The sequence below is a fragment of the Coregonus clupeaformis genome, chromosome 37 (genome assembly GCF_020615455.1).
Source record: "Coregonus clupeaformis isolate EN_2021a chromosome 37, ASM2061545v1, whole genome shotgun sequence".
NCBI classification, from domain to species: domain Eukaryota; kingdom Metazoa; phylum Chordata; class Actinopteri; order Salmoniformes; family Salmonidae; genus Coregonus; species Coregonus clupeaformis.
In genome coordinates, this window is record NC_059228.1 from 22631050 (window position 1) to 22646004 (window position 14955).

General features: G+C 40.0%; 1 protein-coding gene across 4 annotated transcripts in view; it reads right to left on the reverse strand.

Moving 5' to 3' along the window:
- Window positions 1-6495: 6495 nt before the first annotated feature.
- LOC121553426 (carbohydrate sulfotransferase 15) overlaps window positions 6496-14955 on the reverse strand; it is a 44379-nt gene continuing 35919 nt past the window's right edge. For all 4 annotated transcript variants that reach the window (XM_041866523.2, XM_041866527.2, XM_041866526.2 and 1 more), the window contains 6 exons: window positions 14574-14916; window positions 13556-13699; window positions 12924-13077; window positions 10659-10815; window positions 7837-7984; window positions 6496-7663 (listed from right to left, as the gene is read on the reverse strand). In XM_041866523.2, coding sequence (XP_041722457.2) covers window positions 7473-7663; window positions 7837-7984; window positions 10659-10815; window positions 12924-13077; window positions 13556-13699; window positions 14574-14916 — 1137 coding nt within the window. In that variant the 3' untranslated portion in view covers window positions 6496-7472. The remainder of the gene's footprint in view (window positions 7664-7836; window positions 7985-10658; window positions 10816-12923; window positions 13078-13555; window positions 13700-14573; window positions 14917-14955) is intronic.

The window sequence follows — 14955 nt, forward strand, 5'->3', positions numbered from 1 at the left end:
TGCACAGACCTTTTGGAGGACATGTCCAAATCATCTAAAAGTATCTCAAATGGATTGTGAAGCTCAACAAAGTCACTTATAGATGATTTGAACATGATGCACAAAACATTATAATAACAGTCCCATGACTTTGTGCCACAAATGCTAAAACGTTAGCATGTGGAAACAGTGCCAGGGAAACTACCAAAGCATGGATTGCTGTCATACCTTGTCCATAGACTGCTTACAGGGTAAGGAAACCAAAGTGTCATTTTTTTATTTGGATGAAATATCCTTTTAATTAACTGATGAATAACATAGTATGCCTCCTAAGCTTGTAAAAAGCCTTTTTGGCACACCATAGTTGTAGTGCCTGTCATAGAGGTTCTGAAGTAATTTTCTCTGTCTTTGGTTTTTTAATTTTCCGTTTGACTTGAGTGGTTTTGTGCCACAAATGCTAAAATGTTAGCATGTGGAAACAGTGCCAGGGAAACTAAACCAAAGCATGGATTGCTGTCATACCTTGTCCACAGACTGCTTACAGGGTAAGGAAACCAATATGTAATTTTTGTTGTCTGACGGCCATAACCTTAGGTTAGAGGGGAAGGAGCTAGTCTCCAGGCTCCCTCTGTTCAGCTCCCGATGGCAGTTACTCTGGCCTCCATTAAAGGGAGAATGGAAACACTGAGCCAGAGTTAAATCACTGTACCCTGGAATCACTCTTGTTGTCTCTAGGGAATGTTTGCTAGGTCGTAGATGGAAACAAATGAATCACATGGGCAAGCTGGTGCCATCGATCCAGCTTCACTGCTGCTTCTTCACTCACCAAGCACTCACTCACCACTGTAGGAGGACAGTCTACATTAGCTGGTCTGGAAAAACTCTTGTTCCTATGCATTAGAAAGACAATAATGCCTTGAAAAGCAGTACATAATGTATCTCTCCCCTCCCCATACAATGATGCCATTGCACATTCTGAACTTCAGGGACTGTAGGAGCACTGTTGTGTTCTTCATCACAATCTGAATTGATTCAGTAATCTATTGACCTGAAGATGATCCAGAGCTTCAATTTCATTTGTTTTCATGTCACCTTTATTTAACCAGGTAAGCCAGTTGAGAACAAGTTCTCATTTACAACTGCGTCCTGGCCAAGATAAAGCAAAGCAGTGCGATAAAAAGTGCGGAGGAATGGAACACTGTTAAGGTTCAGCTCATTCTTTTGGAACTACCATGGAATGACCATGGAATGACCAGCATAATGATGAGCAGTAATTGTGACTCACTCTTGATAAGAGACATGTCTTGTTTGACGACCTAATGACAACCTAATGTTTGACAACAACTAGGAGGTGGATCACTCTTGTATTACAGTATATTTTTATCACATACATTTTACACTGATCATATGATGAAGTGCGCATTAAGAGACTGTTAAAGCAGGAGAAGGCTGTCAAAGCCCATCACACATCGGGCATGTCGTCTAAGTCTTTGACAAAATGAAAGAATGTCAAAAGAGACCTTATCAGTTTCCTTCCACCTGTCAAAATCCAGGGGAGGATTACTGTTGATAGCACAAGGAGGGGGCAATCAACCGCGCTTCACTGCTGCTGCTTCACTCACCACGCACTCACCACGCACTCACTCGCCACTTTGGAGGACAGTCTAGATGACCAGTTCTACCCAATCACACTATCCGACCCTAACCACCTCACACCTCCCTAATAAGAAAGCAAAACGTGGCTATTCATCCTCTGTACTAATCACTTTTCATCAAAAGAGAGAGTTGGTTGCAAAAAAAATCTCATCTAACACCTGCGGTTATAATTGCAATCAAGGTAAACAATGCTCTTGCCAAAGAAGCATTTTCAAGCACTTCTATTTTTGAAATAGCGGTGACTGATCTTACAAAACAGAGCACTTAACCACTTCATGTTGAGAGTCAAGCTGATCCATTGCTCGAAAAATACTACCACATGCAACAGGGACAGTTTTTCCAAAACAGTATAATACCATTCCAGGGTATGCCTCTGTGTTTGTCTCTGTTTGGATCTATGGCATCAGCTTACCCATGTGATTTGTTTCCAACTACGACCTAGCAAACAGTCCCTAGAGACAAAAATAGTGATTCCAGGGGTCAGCGATTTAACTCTGTATCCACTCTCCCTTTAATGGAAGCCAGAGGTTTTTTCTGTCAAACAATTATCTTGAGATTCTATTTTAATGTTAACAATATCTATTGCCACTAGTGGCAAACAGTTTACCAGAAGTAGTTTCTGGTGAACACATGAGTTTGAAGACCAGTAACCGTTGACGACCAGTCAAGGGGAGAAGACAAATCAGTTGGAAATGGAAACTAAGCGATCTACCTACCAAAGTTGTCCAGTGAGTGTCTAACTTATTAATACACTTTCAAATTGTGTTAGCCTGGTTAGCAATGTCATGTTTTATGGGATAGAATCACACACATTCTGTTGGTATATCAATTTCAACCTGCCAGCACCACTGACTGGCTAGCTAGCTAACTAGGGCTAGCGCTTAGCTAGCTATGATATTTTTGCACAATGAGTGTGATAGCTACTAGCTAGCTAGCTAACTAATGATTTGCCAGATATTTAAAAAACATACATTTGTAGGTGAAGTTGCTGTCTTTTAATACCAATATCCATGTCAATATGCTATTGTCACTGTTCAGTAGCATGTTAGCTAGCACATCAGCTAGTGTAGCTAGCAACAATATGAGCTGACTTGACATTAAAGCAACAATTTCATTTTTGCAGATGGATATCCTTCCCCTAGCCATGGTGTTGGAAGAAGCTGTAATGGGAAGAGAATGCATCAACACGGTGGAAATATGTTTGTGGTGCATTCACATGACACTTTTTTTGAGTGATAAATGATTGTATCATCTTCAAGCTTGATAAGGTAAGCAAATGCATGTATTATTCTCATAAATGTAGCCAATACTTTCATTCTTTCTAAAAATGTTATCTTTCATTGCTTTCAACTAGTAGCTAACTCATCTTGATCATGTGTTCCCATATGAAAAAATATTATAGTATACTGTAGTATTATTATATTTACAGTGCATTTGGAAAGTATTCAGACCCCTTCCCTTTTTCCACATTTTGTTACGTTACAGCCTTATTCTAAAATGGATGAAATAAAAAAGTCCTCATCAATCTACACCCAATATAAATGTATTGAACATTTAAAACAGAAATACCTTATTTACCTAAGTGTTCAGACCCTTTGCTATGAGACTTGAAATTGAGCTCAGGTGCATTCTGTTTCCATTGATTCTCCTTGAGATGTTTCTACAACTTGATTGGAGTCCACCTGTGGTAAATGAAATTGATTGTACATGATTTGGAAAGGCACACACCTGTCTATATCAGGTCCCACAGTTGACAATGCATGTCAGAGCAAAAACCAAGCCATGAGGTTGAAGGAATTGTCCGTAGAGCTCAGAGACAGGATTGTGTTGAGGCACAGATCTGGGGAAGAGTAGCAAAAACTGTCTGCAGCATTGAAGGTCCACAAGAAAACAGTGGCCTCCATCATTCTTAAATGGAAGAAGTTTGGAACCACCAAGACTCTTCCTAGAGTTGGTCGCCCAGCCAAATTGAGCAATCAAGGGACAAGGGCCTTGGTCAGGGAGGTACCTAAAGGACTCTCTGACCATGAAAAACACGATTCTCTGGTCTGATGAAACCAAGATTGAACTCTTTGGCCTGAATGCCAAGCATCACGTCTGGAGGAAACCTGGCACCATCCCTACGGTGAAGCATGGTGATGGCAGCATCATGCTGTGGGGATGTTTTTCAGCAGCAGGGACTGGGAGACTAGTCAGGATTGAGGGAAAGATGAACGGAGCAAAGTACAGAGAGAACCTTGATGAAAACCTGCTCCAGAGTGCTCAGGACCACAGACTGGGGTGAAGGGTCACCTTCCAACAGGACAACGACCCTAAGCACACAGCCAAGACAACGCAGGAGTGGCTTCGGGATAAGTCTCTGAATGTCCTTGAGTGTCCCAGCCAGAGCCCAATCGAACATCTCTGGAGAGACCTGAAAATAGCTGTGCAGTGATGCTCCCCATCCAACCTGACAGAGCTTGAGAGGATCTCCAGAGAAGAATGGGAGAAACTCCCCAAATAAAGGTGTGCCAAGCTTGTAGCGTCATACCCAAGAAGACTCAAGGCTGTAATCGCTGCCAAAGGTGCTTCAACAAAGTACTGAGTAAAGGGTCTGAATACTTATGTAAAGGTGATATTTTATTTTTATTTTTAATAAATTTGTAAAGGATTCTAAAAACCAGTTTTTGCTTTGCATTATGGGGTATTGGGTGTTGATTGATGAGGGAAAAAACGAGTTAATACATTTTAGAATAAGGCAGTAATGTAACAAAATGAGGAAAAAGTCAAGGGGTCTGAATACTTCCCGAATGCACTGTATATACTATAGTATTCACTGTAGTGTTTTTGCAGACTTTACTGTAGTATTTACTGTAGTGTTTTTGTGGACTGTAGTATAGTGTAGTATTTACTGTGGTGTTCTTACGGACATTACTATAGTATACTGTAGTATTTACTTTAGTGTTTTTGTTGACATTACTGTAGTGTACTGTAGTATTTACTGTAATGTTTTTTTTAAAATTACCTTTTGTTTATTATCTTTTTAATTACATATCTTTTTGCATCTTTTTGGGGCTTTCTCCTTGAGGAAACGTACTGGTCAAACATTAAACAAGTAAATTGTCCATAACATGTAGGACTGTGGTCTGACCGGTTAGGTTCAGCGCTTCTGCTCTTTTCTATAACCTGTAGGGAACACAATATCTGGTCTATACTTGGCGTGTAGGTTTTTCAGTTATAGGTGGCACAAATTGGGATATGGAGGAGGGGAATGGGCAGGGCATATACAAATTAAATATTAGCATGTCAATACAGTGTGTGGTATAGTATTTTACAGTATACTACAGTTAACTACAGTTTACTATAGAATTATATAGTAAGTACTATAGTGTGTTATGTGGGTTGTTCCTTCTTTGTTTGTTTCTAGAAGCAACCAGGCAAAAAGACAGATTGCCAAGCCTGCCCATTAGCTACTGAGTCTATTAAGATGTCAAAATAGAAAATGTTTTCAGTAATTATTAATGATGCTTTGTTTTTTCTGATTGTTTAAGTGCATGCATTCAACAAGCTTTGGACAAAGGACTTCCACAGGGCCGCAATCTCAAATGTTCACTCAAAGTCAATAGCTCTGAACTGGGTTTGAAAGCTCATTGCTCAGTTATCACTTGGCCCACATAGTTTCTGTAGTTGCCCCTTTAAACATCCTAAGGTCAACATCCCCATAGTGTTCACATTTCTCACATGTAAATGTTATAGCTACGATACATAAAAAGATTACATAAACAATTTATTTGAGAAATATTCAGCCTTTGCCCTTTTCTTCACTAGCATACTCATGATTTCAAAGTTAATATTGTAGCAATTGACGTAATGTTTTCAATGTGAGATAAGAAAGTTGCATTGGATTTTTTTGTATCTGTTAATACACTGAATAAATGTTGTTAAGTATATGTAGTATATTAAGTAGGAAGGCTTCTTTTCATTGAAATATAAATTAAGCATTAAGTCAAGGACTCTATTATTATAATTATTTTTATGACAGTAAAACACTTCAAAAACACTTCAACCTGTGCTGAGACACATTCAAAATTGACTAGAGATTCAAGTGGGTGGCTGGTAAGTTATCAAATCAAATTTTATTTGTCACGTGCCGAATACAACAGGTGTAGACTTTACCGTGAAATGCTTCTTACTTACGAGCCCTTTCCCAACAATGCAGAGTTAAAAAGTACAAAAAAATTGCAAAATAAAAAGGAATTAAATGACAATAACGAGGCTATATACAAGAAGTACCAGTACCGAATGTGCAGGGGTACCAGATAGTTGAGGTGAGGTAATATGTATATGTGGGTAGGGTAAAAGTGACTAGGCAATCAGGATAGATAATAAACAGAGTATCAGCAGCGTATGTGAAGAATGTGAAAGAGTGTGAAAGTGTTTTTCTATGTGTTAGTGTGTGTGTATGTGTGTGCGCATGTGGCATCAATATGCATGTGTGTGTGTTTTGTGTGTGTTGGAGTGTCAGTGTAGTATGTGTGAGTCCAGTGGGTGTGCATAGAGCCAGTGCAAGAGAGTCAGTGCAAAAAAAAAGGGGGTCAATGCAAATAGTCCGGGTAGCCATTTGATTAACTGTTTAGCAGTCTAATGGCTTGGGGGTAGAAGCTGTTCAGAAGCCTTCTGGTCCCAGACTTGGTGCTCCAAGATGAGAGGTTGTTGTTCTGGCACCACACTGCCAGGTCTCTGACCTCCTCCCTATAGGATGTCTCATCATCGTCTGTGATCAGGCCTACCACCATCGTGTCGTCGGCAAACTTAATGATGGTGTTGGAGTCGTGCGCGGCAACACAGTCGTGGGTGAACAGGAAGTACAGGAGGGGACTAAGCATGCACCCATGTTGAGTGTCAGCGTGGCGGATGTGATGTTACCTACCCTCACCACCTGGGGGTGGCCCATCAGGCAAGTTAGGCTTGATGCTTGAGTTTACGCATAATGTGTCCATGTGCAGAGCGTGTACAAACAACGAAACTACTGGAAAATATCAGTTAGAAACAAATATGCCAATCTTTGGTAAGAAAATAGACTTGCATTGGCTTGCATGACGGGAAATGAGATTCCATAGTGTGTCTCTGTGGTTCTGTTGCCCTCTGGTGTGAAGACGTGTCCATTGTGTGTCTAGGGCAGTGTAGAATGGCATCAACATATTTCACATTAAAAAAGCAGGTTATGAACATGTGGTCACTTCTTTGCCATTTACTTAATTGAATGTAGTTAAAAAAGTATGGCGTTGAAGACAAGTTGTTTCATGTTTGTTTTTAAAGAAAATTGAAGGCAACATCATGATCAAATCCATTGTGCTGTTTGCTCCAATATTGTTTTTTACAGAATAGTTTCACAATAATTGAGAGTGAAATTATATCAAAATGATCAATCATTAGCATTGTGAAGCCTCCCTTTTTTATCTCAATATGTGTCATGTCAAAGCTTCTCCACTAGAGGGAGTAGTCCACCAGGCTCTACCCCAGTCGTTTTCCAGGAGTCTCTCCTACAAAAAGCAAACTCTTCTCCAACATACAGTATAAGGGCACCGCAGTCAAATTCATTATCACGAAAGGCAAAGAAAATATATATATATAAAAAAAATATTATCCTTTCAACTTCAAGCACTAGACAGTTGCATTATTCAGGACTTCAGAGCACCTCAGACATTTTATTGTCTATACGTTCTCCCATTGTGACTTAATTCATGTCCATGGCTTATCCCACTTGACAGTTCATCTCATAGGACTCAAAGGACCATGGGGGATTTGGTACAGTACTTATTCCTCAGGTCTGTATCCATCTCGGATGAAGCCATTCCTCATGTCTCTGTCCAGTGGAAGGCTTTGTTGTCCAGGATTGTGGCCAGTTTGTGGTTGAATGGCTGGTGGAACTCCCTGAGGAGGTCCCTGGTGCTGGGCAGCATGGGGCCCAAGCTCCTGTCTGCTGCCCTCCGTGTGTTGGACATGGGCCTCTTGGTGAGAGCTGCCTCCATCTGCTCAGATAAAGGCCCTGAGGAACATGCAGTACAAATCGGCACATACAGGATCAGCAGATGTTGAAATGCACACAGAGGAAGAAGCAGACATGTACATGCATCAACAACATTGTGTCCTAGCTCTGAACACACCTAGGATGTTGATGTAGAATTCAATCGAATAACTGTTTTTTTTTCCGGTACGTACCCACGTTTAGGAAGTCAAAGACTTTATGTATGGTGAGTCTCAGATTAGCAGCGTAGCCTTCTAACTGCAGAACTAGGATCTGATCCCTATGGAACACAGTCAACCAGTCCAGTAGGAAGACAATATACAGTCCTAGGTTCAGTCTGACCTGGAGAGGATCACAACAAACACTGCATGTAAGACTTCCATTAGATTTACATAACTTCTACCAAGGATTCATTGTTAAGGTGGAGAACAAGCTACATGCTATAGGAATACTGGTGAGATAAAGGCACAGCATGACTCCTGTTAACAGTACGCAAGCTAACCTGCAGTGAGTGCTAGAGACCAACCGACAAAAGTAATTATGTCTCTGCAGATGCAGCAGAGAGAGAGGAGGCACCTTCTGAGAGGATGAACTTTACATTTTGACATCGAGCTAGGCTGAAATATTTTTTAAATGATCATAAGCTCAACAGCATGGATTCAGAAGTAAAATGTAAACGGGGAGCTACTGTAGGTCGACATCCATGTCGGTCGACAATGACATCCACGGTGCTGAACATTTTACTTATGTGCCTTAATAGGTACACACGGAACTCTGAGCACCATGTTGGCACTAATACAATAACATTACTACCACAAATCAGGCTGAGATGCATGTAGAACAATGTGAACAGTACTGTGTATATCTGGCTGTAGGTATCTAGTGATTTGTGCTTTTCCTATGTAAACTAGCTGTGCCCCAGACTATGACAGCTGCAGCCAAGTAAGGAAATGTTTACAGCATTAAAACTTGTGGACCCAAGGAAGAGTAGCTGCTGCATGTGCAACAGCTAATGGGGATCATAATAAACTAAACAAAGCATACATACTGTGCCTGTATAAAACTGAGCCAATATCAATTTAAAACAGTAAGATAATATAATTTCTAGAAATAAATTCCAATATTTCCAGAGACGACTACTTCCTAAATGACTTACAGTAAGTGCATCTCAGTTGAATCAGTTCTGAAAGGAAACTTCACGGTTCTTGATTAGTTAATGAGTAATCAAGTCAGTAGATCTACTGTCGCATATGTCAAAGCATTTTTTCACCACCTTCCAGGAAGTGGCCGTGATTTCAATAACAAATCCTATTAGACATGGAAAATAAAAGGCCTGAGTTATGGATCGTAATTTGGCATGGAATCAATCTAGTTAAGGCCTGGAAAAAGATTCATAACATGGCATAGACAAAGCCATCTCTGTTTAACTTTGTATGCACTTTGACTACATAATCAGATCTCTTAATAAATGCAGTCAAACAAAGTGTTTCTTCTTGCTTTTGCACAATATTGTCTTATATTTCCATCTAGACAATACACTATCCACCAAGAACAGTGATACAACAGGATATTGCATTCCAATGCATTTACCTTGAATACCTTTGGTAGTGCTGAGGGGGGTTCTGTTATTAAACAACTGATTGACCAATGTCAGTTAAATTACTTGAATTTCATTTAGTTCGTTTTTTTATGTGCTCAACACTCTATTTCTCTAGAGAGTAATAAAATAATTCAAGACAGAAATTGAGTCAAGAACTATGTGGGATGCTGGATTAAAGGCACATTGTGGTTGTAGTTTTCATTAGGCAAATATTCAACCTAGTTCAGAAGAGAAACATGGTAATTAACTACAATTACTATAATCCATTGTGCCTGTTCTTCCCGGCTCAGACAGAGATGGATAGCCTACACACAGACCGCATGAGAGAGGAATGTACACAACACAATGATGAGAGATATAGAGAAGGTTAGTGAGGTAGCTCTACCCCATTGATAGTTGTAGTAGTTGGTAATAAGCAGTCTTGAAAGTATTGGGACAGTGACAATGTTGTTGTTGTTATGGCTCTGTACTCCAGCACTTTGGATTTGAAATGATACACTGTCTATGAGATTAAAGTGCAGACTGTCAGTTTCAATAAGTATTTGGTCCCATATTCATAGCACGCAATGACTACATAAAGCTTGTGACTCTACACATTTGTTGGATGCATTTGCTGTTTGTTTTGGTTGTGTTTCAGATTATTTTGTGACCAACAGAAATTAATGGTAAATAATGTATTGTGTCATTTTGGAGTCACTTTTATTGTAAATAAGAATAGAATATGTTTTTATTGTAAATAAGAATATAATATGTTTCTAAACACTTCTACATTAATGTGGATGCTACCATGACTACGTATATTCCTGAATGAATCGTGAATAATGATGAGTGAGAAAGACGCACAAATGTCATACCCCCAAGACACGCTAACCACTCACCATTACAACAGGGGAGGATGTTAGCATCTCTTGGGGGTATGATATTTGCATCTGTAACTTTCTCACTCATCATTATTCACGATTATTTGTATAATTTCATCCAAAGTGCTGGAGTACAGAGCCAAAACAACAACAAACACTTCACTGTCCCAATACTTTTTGGAGCACACTGTAATTGAAGAACTTGTAAAATGATTTCGTTAGACAGCTCTCCAATGTGGACGTGACAGAGACAATGGAATGTTTTGGAAATTGAATGTTCACTATTTTTGGCTTTGGAATTTCCATTAAAAAGCTCTAAATTATTTTAATGTCATTATTTCATAATGCATTTAATGTAAAAATTATAATTCTAAACCGAAATCCGTCATTATTTTTTTATAACCGAACCGAAATCGAACCGACCTCAAAAAGCACTAATCACTAATCGCTCAACACGAACCTACAATTAGAGAGTTTTGTACATTTTCAATGCCAGCAATAAGAGTAATGTATGCTAAATGGCATATGTATTACTTTTCATAAGAGTCCCACTCACCGGCATGGCATTGGAGAGGCTAGTGTTGTAGACACAGGAACGCACAGAGTTTTCTGCTAAACAAGCCTGAAACAGCTGTAGGGATTCTGAGACCCTCAGGTCAAAGTCCTCCACAGACTTGTTAGCCATGTTGAAGTACAGGTAGTCTGAATATAACCTAAACCACAGGGAGGCACACACACCAACCAGAAAACATACTTTCTTCAGTTACATTGACCAAATGCACAGACCTTGCTATAGTGAAAACTGTGACAGCATGCCAAAACATTACTGAGTCCTACAGGTGTAGGACTAAATTTGATCACCCTGTTGTGTGAGAATGGTGTAGTCAAGGTTTGAAAAGGCTTCTAAAGTTTGTAATTTCCACTTAAAAATGTCAGACATGATTTGCCCTAACAAAACATTTATCAACCCCCTACAAAAATGTCCATTAATTACAATCCACATAATCATTTAAATTTCCTGTTGCTGCAGGATTATTTTCCTGCTGTGAGAAACTGGTCAAATTAAGATTCCCACATACACTACCAGTCAAAAGTTTTAGAACACCTACTCATTCAAGGGTTTTTCTTTATTTTTACTATTTACTACATTATAGAATAATAGTGAAGACATCAAAACTATGAAATAACACATATGGAATCATGTAGTAACCAAAAAAGTGTTGAACAAATCAAAATACACTACTGGTCAAAAGTTTTAGAACACCTACTCATTCAAGGGTTTATCTGTATTTTTTATATTTTCTACATTGTAGAATAATAGTAAAGACATCAAAACTATGAAATAACACATATGGAATCATACAGTAACCAAAAAAGTGTTAAACAAACCTAAATATATTTTATATTTCAGATTCTTCAAATAGCCACCCTTTTCCTTGATGACAGCTTTGCACACTCTTGGCATTCTCTCAACCAGCTTCACTTGGAATGCTTTTCCAACAGTCTTGAAGGAGTTCCCACATATGCTGAGCACTTGTTGGCTGCTTTTCCTTCACTCTGCGGTCCAACTCATCCCAAACCATCTCAATTGGGTTGAGGTCGGGGGATTGTAGAGGCCAGGTCATCTGATGCAGCACTCCATCACTCTCCTTCTTGGTAAAATAGCCCTTCACAGCCTGGAGGTGTCTTGGGTCATTGTCCTGTTGAAAACAAATGATAGTCCCACTGAGCCCAAACCAGATGGGATGGCGTATCGCTGCAGAATGCTGTGGTAGCCATGCTGGTAAAGTGCACCTTGAATTCTAAATAAATCAAAGACACTGTCACCAGCAAAGCACCCCCACACCATAACACCTCCTCCTCCATGTTTTACTTTGGGAACCACACATGCAGAGATCATCCGTTCACCTACTCTATGTCTCACAAAGACACGGCGGTTGGAACCAAAAATCTCAAATTTGGACTCATCAGACCAAAGGACAGATTTCCACCGGTCTAATGCCCATTGCTCGTGTTTCTTGGCCCAAGCAAGTTTCTTCTTCTTATTGGTGTCCTTTAGTAGTGGTTTCATTGCAGCAATTCGACCATGAAGGCCTGATTCACACAGTCTCCTCTGAACAGTTGATGTTGAGATGTGTCAGTTACTTGAACTCTGTGAAGCATTTATTTGGGCTGCAATTTCTGAGGCTGGTAACTCTAATGAACTTATCCTCTGCGGCAGAGGTAACTCTGGGTCTTCCATTCCTGTGGCGGTCCTCATGAGAGTCAGTTTCATCATAGCTCTTGATGTTTTTTTTTTGCGACCGTATTGACTGACCTTCATGTCTTAAAGTAATGATGGAATGTCGTTTCTCTTTGCTTATTTGAGCTGTTCTTGCCATAATATGGACTTGGTCTTTTACCAAATAGGGCTATCTTCTGTATACCCCCCCCTCCCCCCTCCCCCACACACACCTTGTCACAACACAACTGATTGGCTCAAACATATTAAGAAGGAAATCAATTCCACAAATTAACTTTTAACAAGGCACACCTGTTAATTGAAATGCATTCCAGGTGACTACCTCATGAAGCTGGTTGAGAGAATGCCAAGAGTGTGCAAAGTTGTCATCAAGGCAAGGGGTAGCTATTTGAAGAATCTCAAATATAAAATATATTTTGATTTGTTTAACACTTTTTTGGTTACTACATGATTCCATATGTGTTATTTCATAGTTGTGATGTCTTCACTATTATTCTACAATGTAGAAAATAGTAAAAAATAAAGAAAAACCCTTGAATGAGTAGGTGTTCTAAAACCTTTGACCGGTAGTGTATGTACCTCTCTACTGGGTCTCTGAGCATGACAATGATTTTTGCGTTGGGCTGAACTGCGTGGATGAAGTCCTGGGCCAGGAAAGGAGGCTCCCCAGCCCGGTCGTTATAGAGATAGCTCCAGGCTTGGTTGTCCCACATCGTGGATGCGCTTGCTTCACCTGTCAATCAAACTGATTTTGTGATACCCATTATGCGATTACACTTAAAACTGCATATAACACAACAGTGGTAGCCTCTCATAATTCCTAAATAACACTGGACTTTATGATGGCTTTAGCAACAATATTCTACTTCAAAACCTTGTCCTTAAATGGTCTGTATTGAGTGTTGGCATTATCGTGCTGATTAGTGCAGAGCCAATTAAGAGGGAATGGAGTGAATAATAGAGTGAGAGAACTGATAATGGGGGAGAGGAGAAACAAACAGTCTTCTGGTGTTAATCAGGGTCAAAGGTTCTGGACTGGCTGTGAATACTGAAGGTGGTTTGTAATCACACAACATATCCTTCTCACAAACAAACACACACAAGTTTGTTGAAAGGAGTACATCCCAAGACTTTGTAAAGATTTTTTAATTTGATTATAATTCAAGATGTATCCTGTAGATAGAAATGACCTACGATGACCTGTAGGTTACCTGTAATAATGTGTCGCTGACTGTGGTCTCCAGAGGTATTCCCCAGTATTCCCTCCTGGATGTGGTAGGCAGCCAGTTCAAACAGGTCCAGGTAGTCCTCCACAGGGAAGCGCTCCAGGAGGCCATCTTTAAGATGGATGATACCTGCAAGGGAGAGCAACACCATGGTCAATGACGTCATCAAATTTCACTACCGTCCACTCCCATCTATGATCTATCAAACCTTCTCAAAGTGTTGTACTAAAACTTCTCTGTCAGCCAAAGGTGATCAAAGACAGAGTAAGTTCTGTCCATATTTTCACACTTGTCAGAGCTCAGAGAAGATCAAGACTTCATACTAGATCGCCCCAGGAGACCTGATGTAGCTGCCTTTCTGATTCAATTGTCAGCATAAAGATCAACATCCCAAATCATTTCCCCCTGCTGCTTTGAACGCCCACAAACCCACTTGGCGATGGAGCCTGCAATCAATGCACTCTGTGTGATCAACAGTATAGCTCTCCTCAGAGTACGATCTGACACCTACGCTGCCTTTCAGACTCTGAAACATCTCATTCAACTAGAGGAATTACAACAGACACTAGTCTGGAGGGCTGGACCTGGTCTCATCCATCACCCATACACTACAGTAGAGGTCCAGAACAACACTTACTCTCTCTGTACAGATCTACAAGTTTCATAGCTGGAGGTTTTGAAAAATAACAGTAGGGAACATTATAAGTGGACAATTAACATAGAATATGGGTTTTCATTCTGTTATATTGTTACTAGTGTACAAAGTCTAGAATGTAGGTACAATAATTAGGAAAAGAGGCACACAGTATTACCTCAAAATAGATATAATATGAATATAAATGGAAAGAAGATATTCCACATATCACTGGTGGTTCCCCCTAGAAATGTATTTTGGCAGGGTGAAAAGGCTGTTGAAGCCAATATAAAAGTGTTTCATCCAAATCAATGGAAGCCAAGTTCTTTGGCAGCTCTACCAAAGTGAAGACGGGGGACTAGTGCTTACCAAACCTTTTCCTTGTCCACCAGTGGGGCTCTTTCATGGTGGTGAACTTGACCTCCGGGTGTAGCAGCAGACGGTGAAACAGGTCCGTTGTGCCACATTTGGGCTGGCCAATGATGTAGAAATATGGCAGACAGCGCAGACGGTATTGCTTGTCGTCTTCGCTGTGGTACAAGTGTTCCTGGAAATGATTCCTTAGGTAGTCACAGACAGTCCGGAAGCTCTTGGAGCGAACTGCATATAAGTTTTTCCTGTAAGGATCCACTTTGGTTTTCCCAGAGAGCTCCTCATACCAGCATGGACTCTTGATATTGGGGAGAAATTGACGAGGAATAACGGAAAACAACTGGGAAGTACAAAACAGATACAATGTCAAAATACTTTT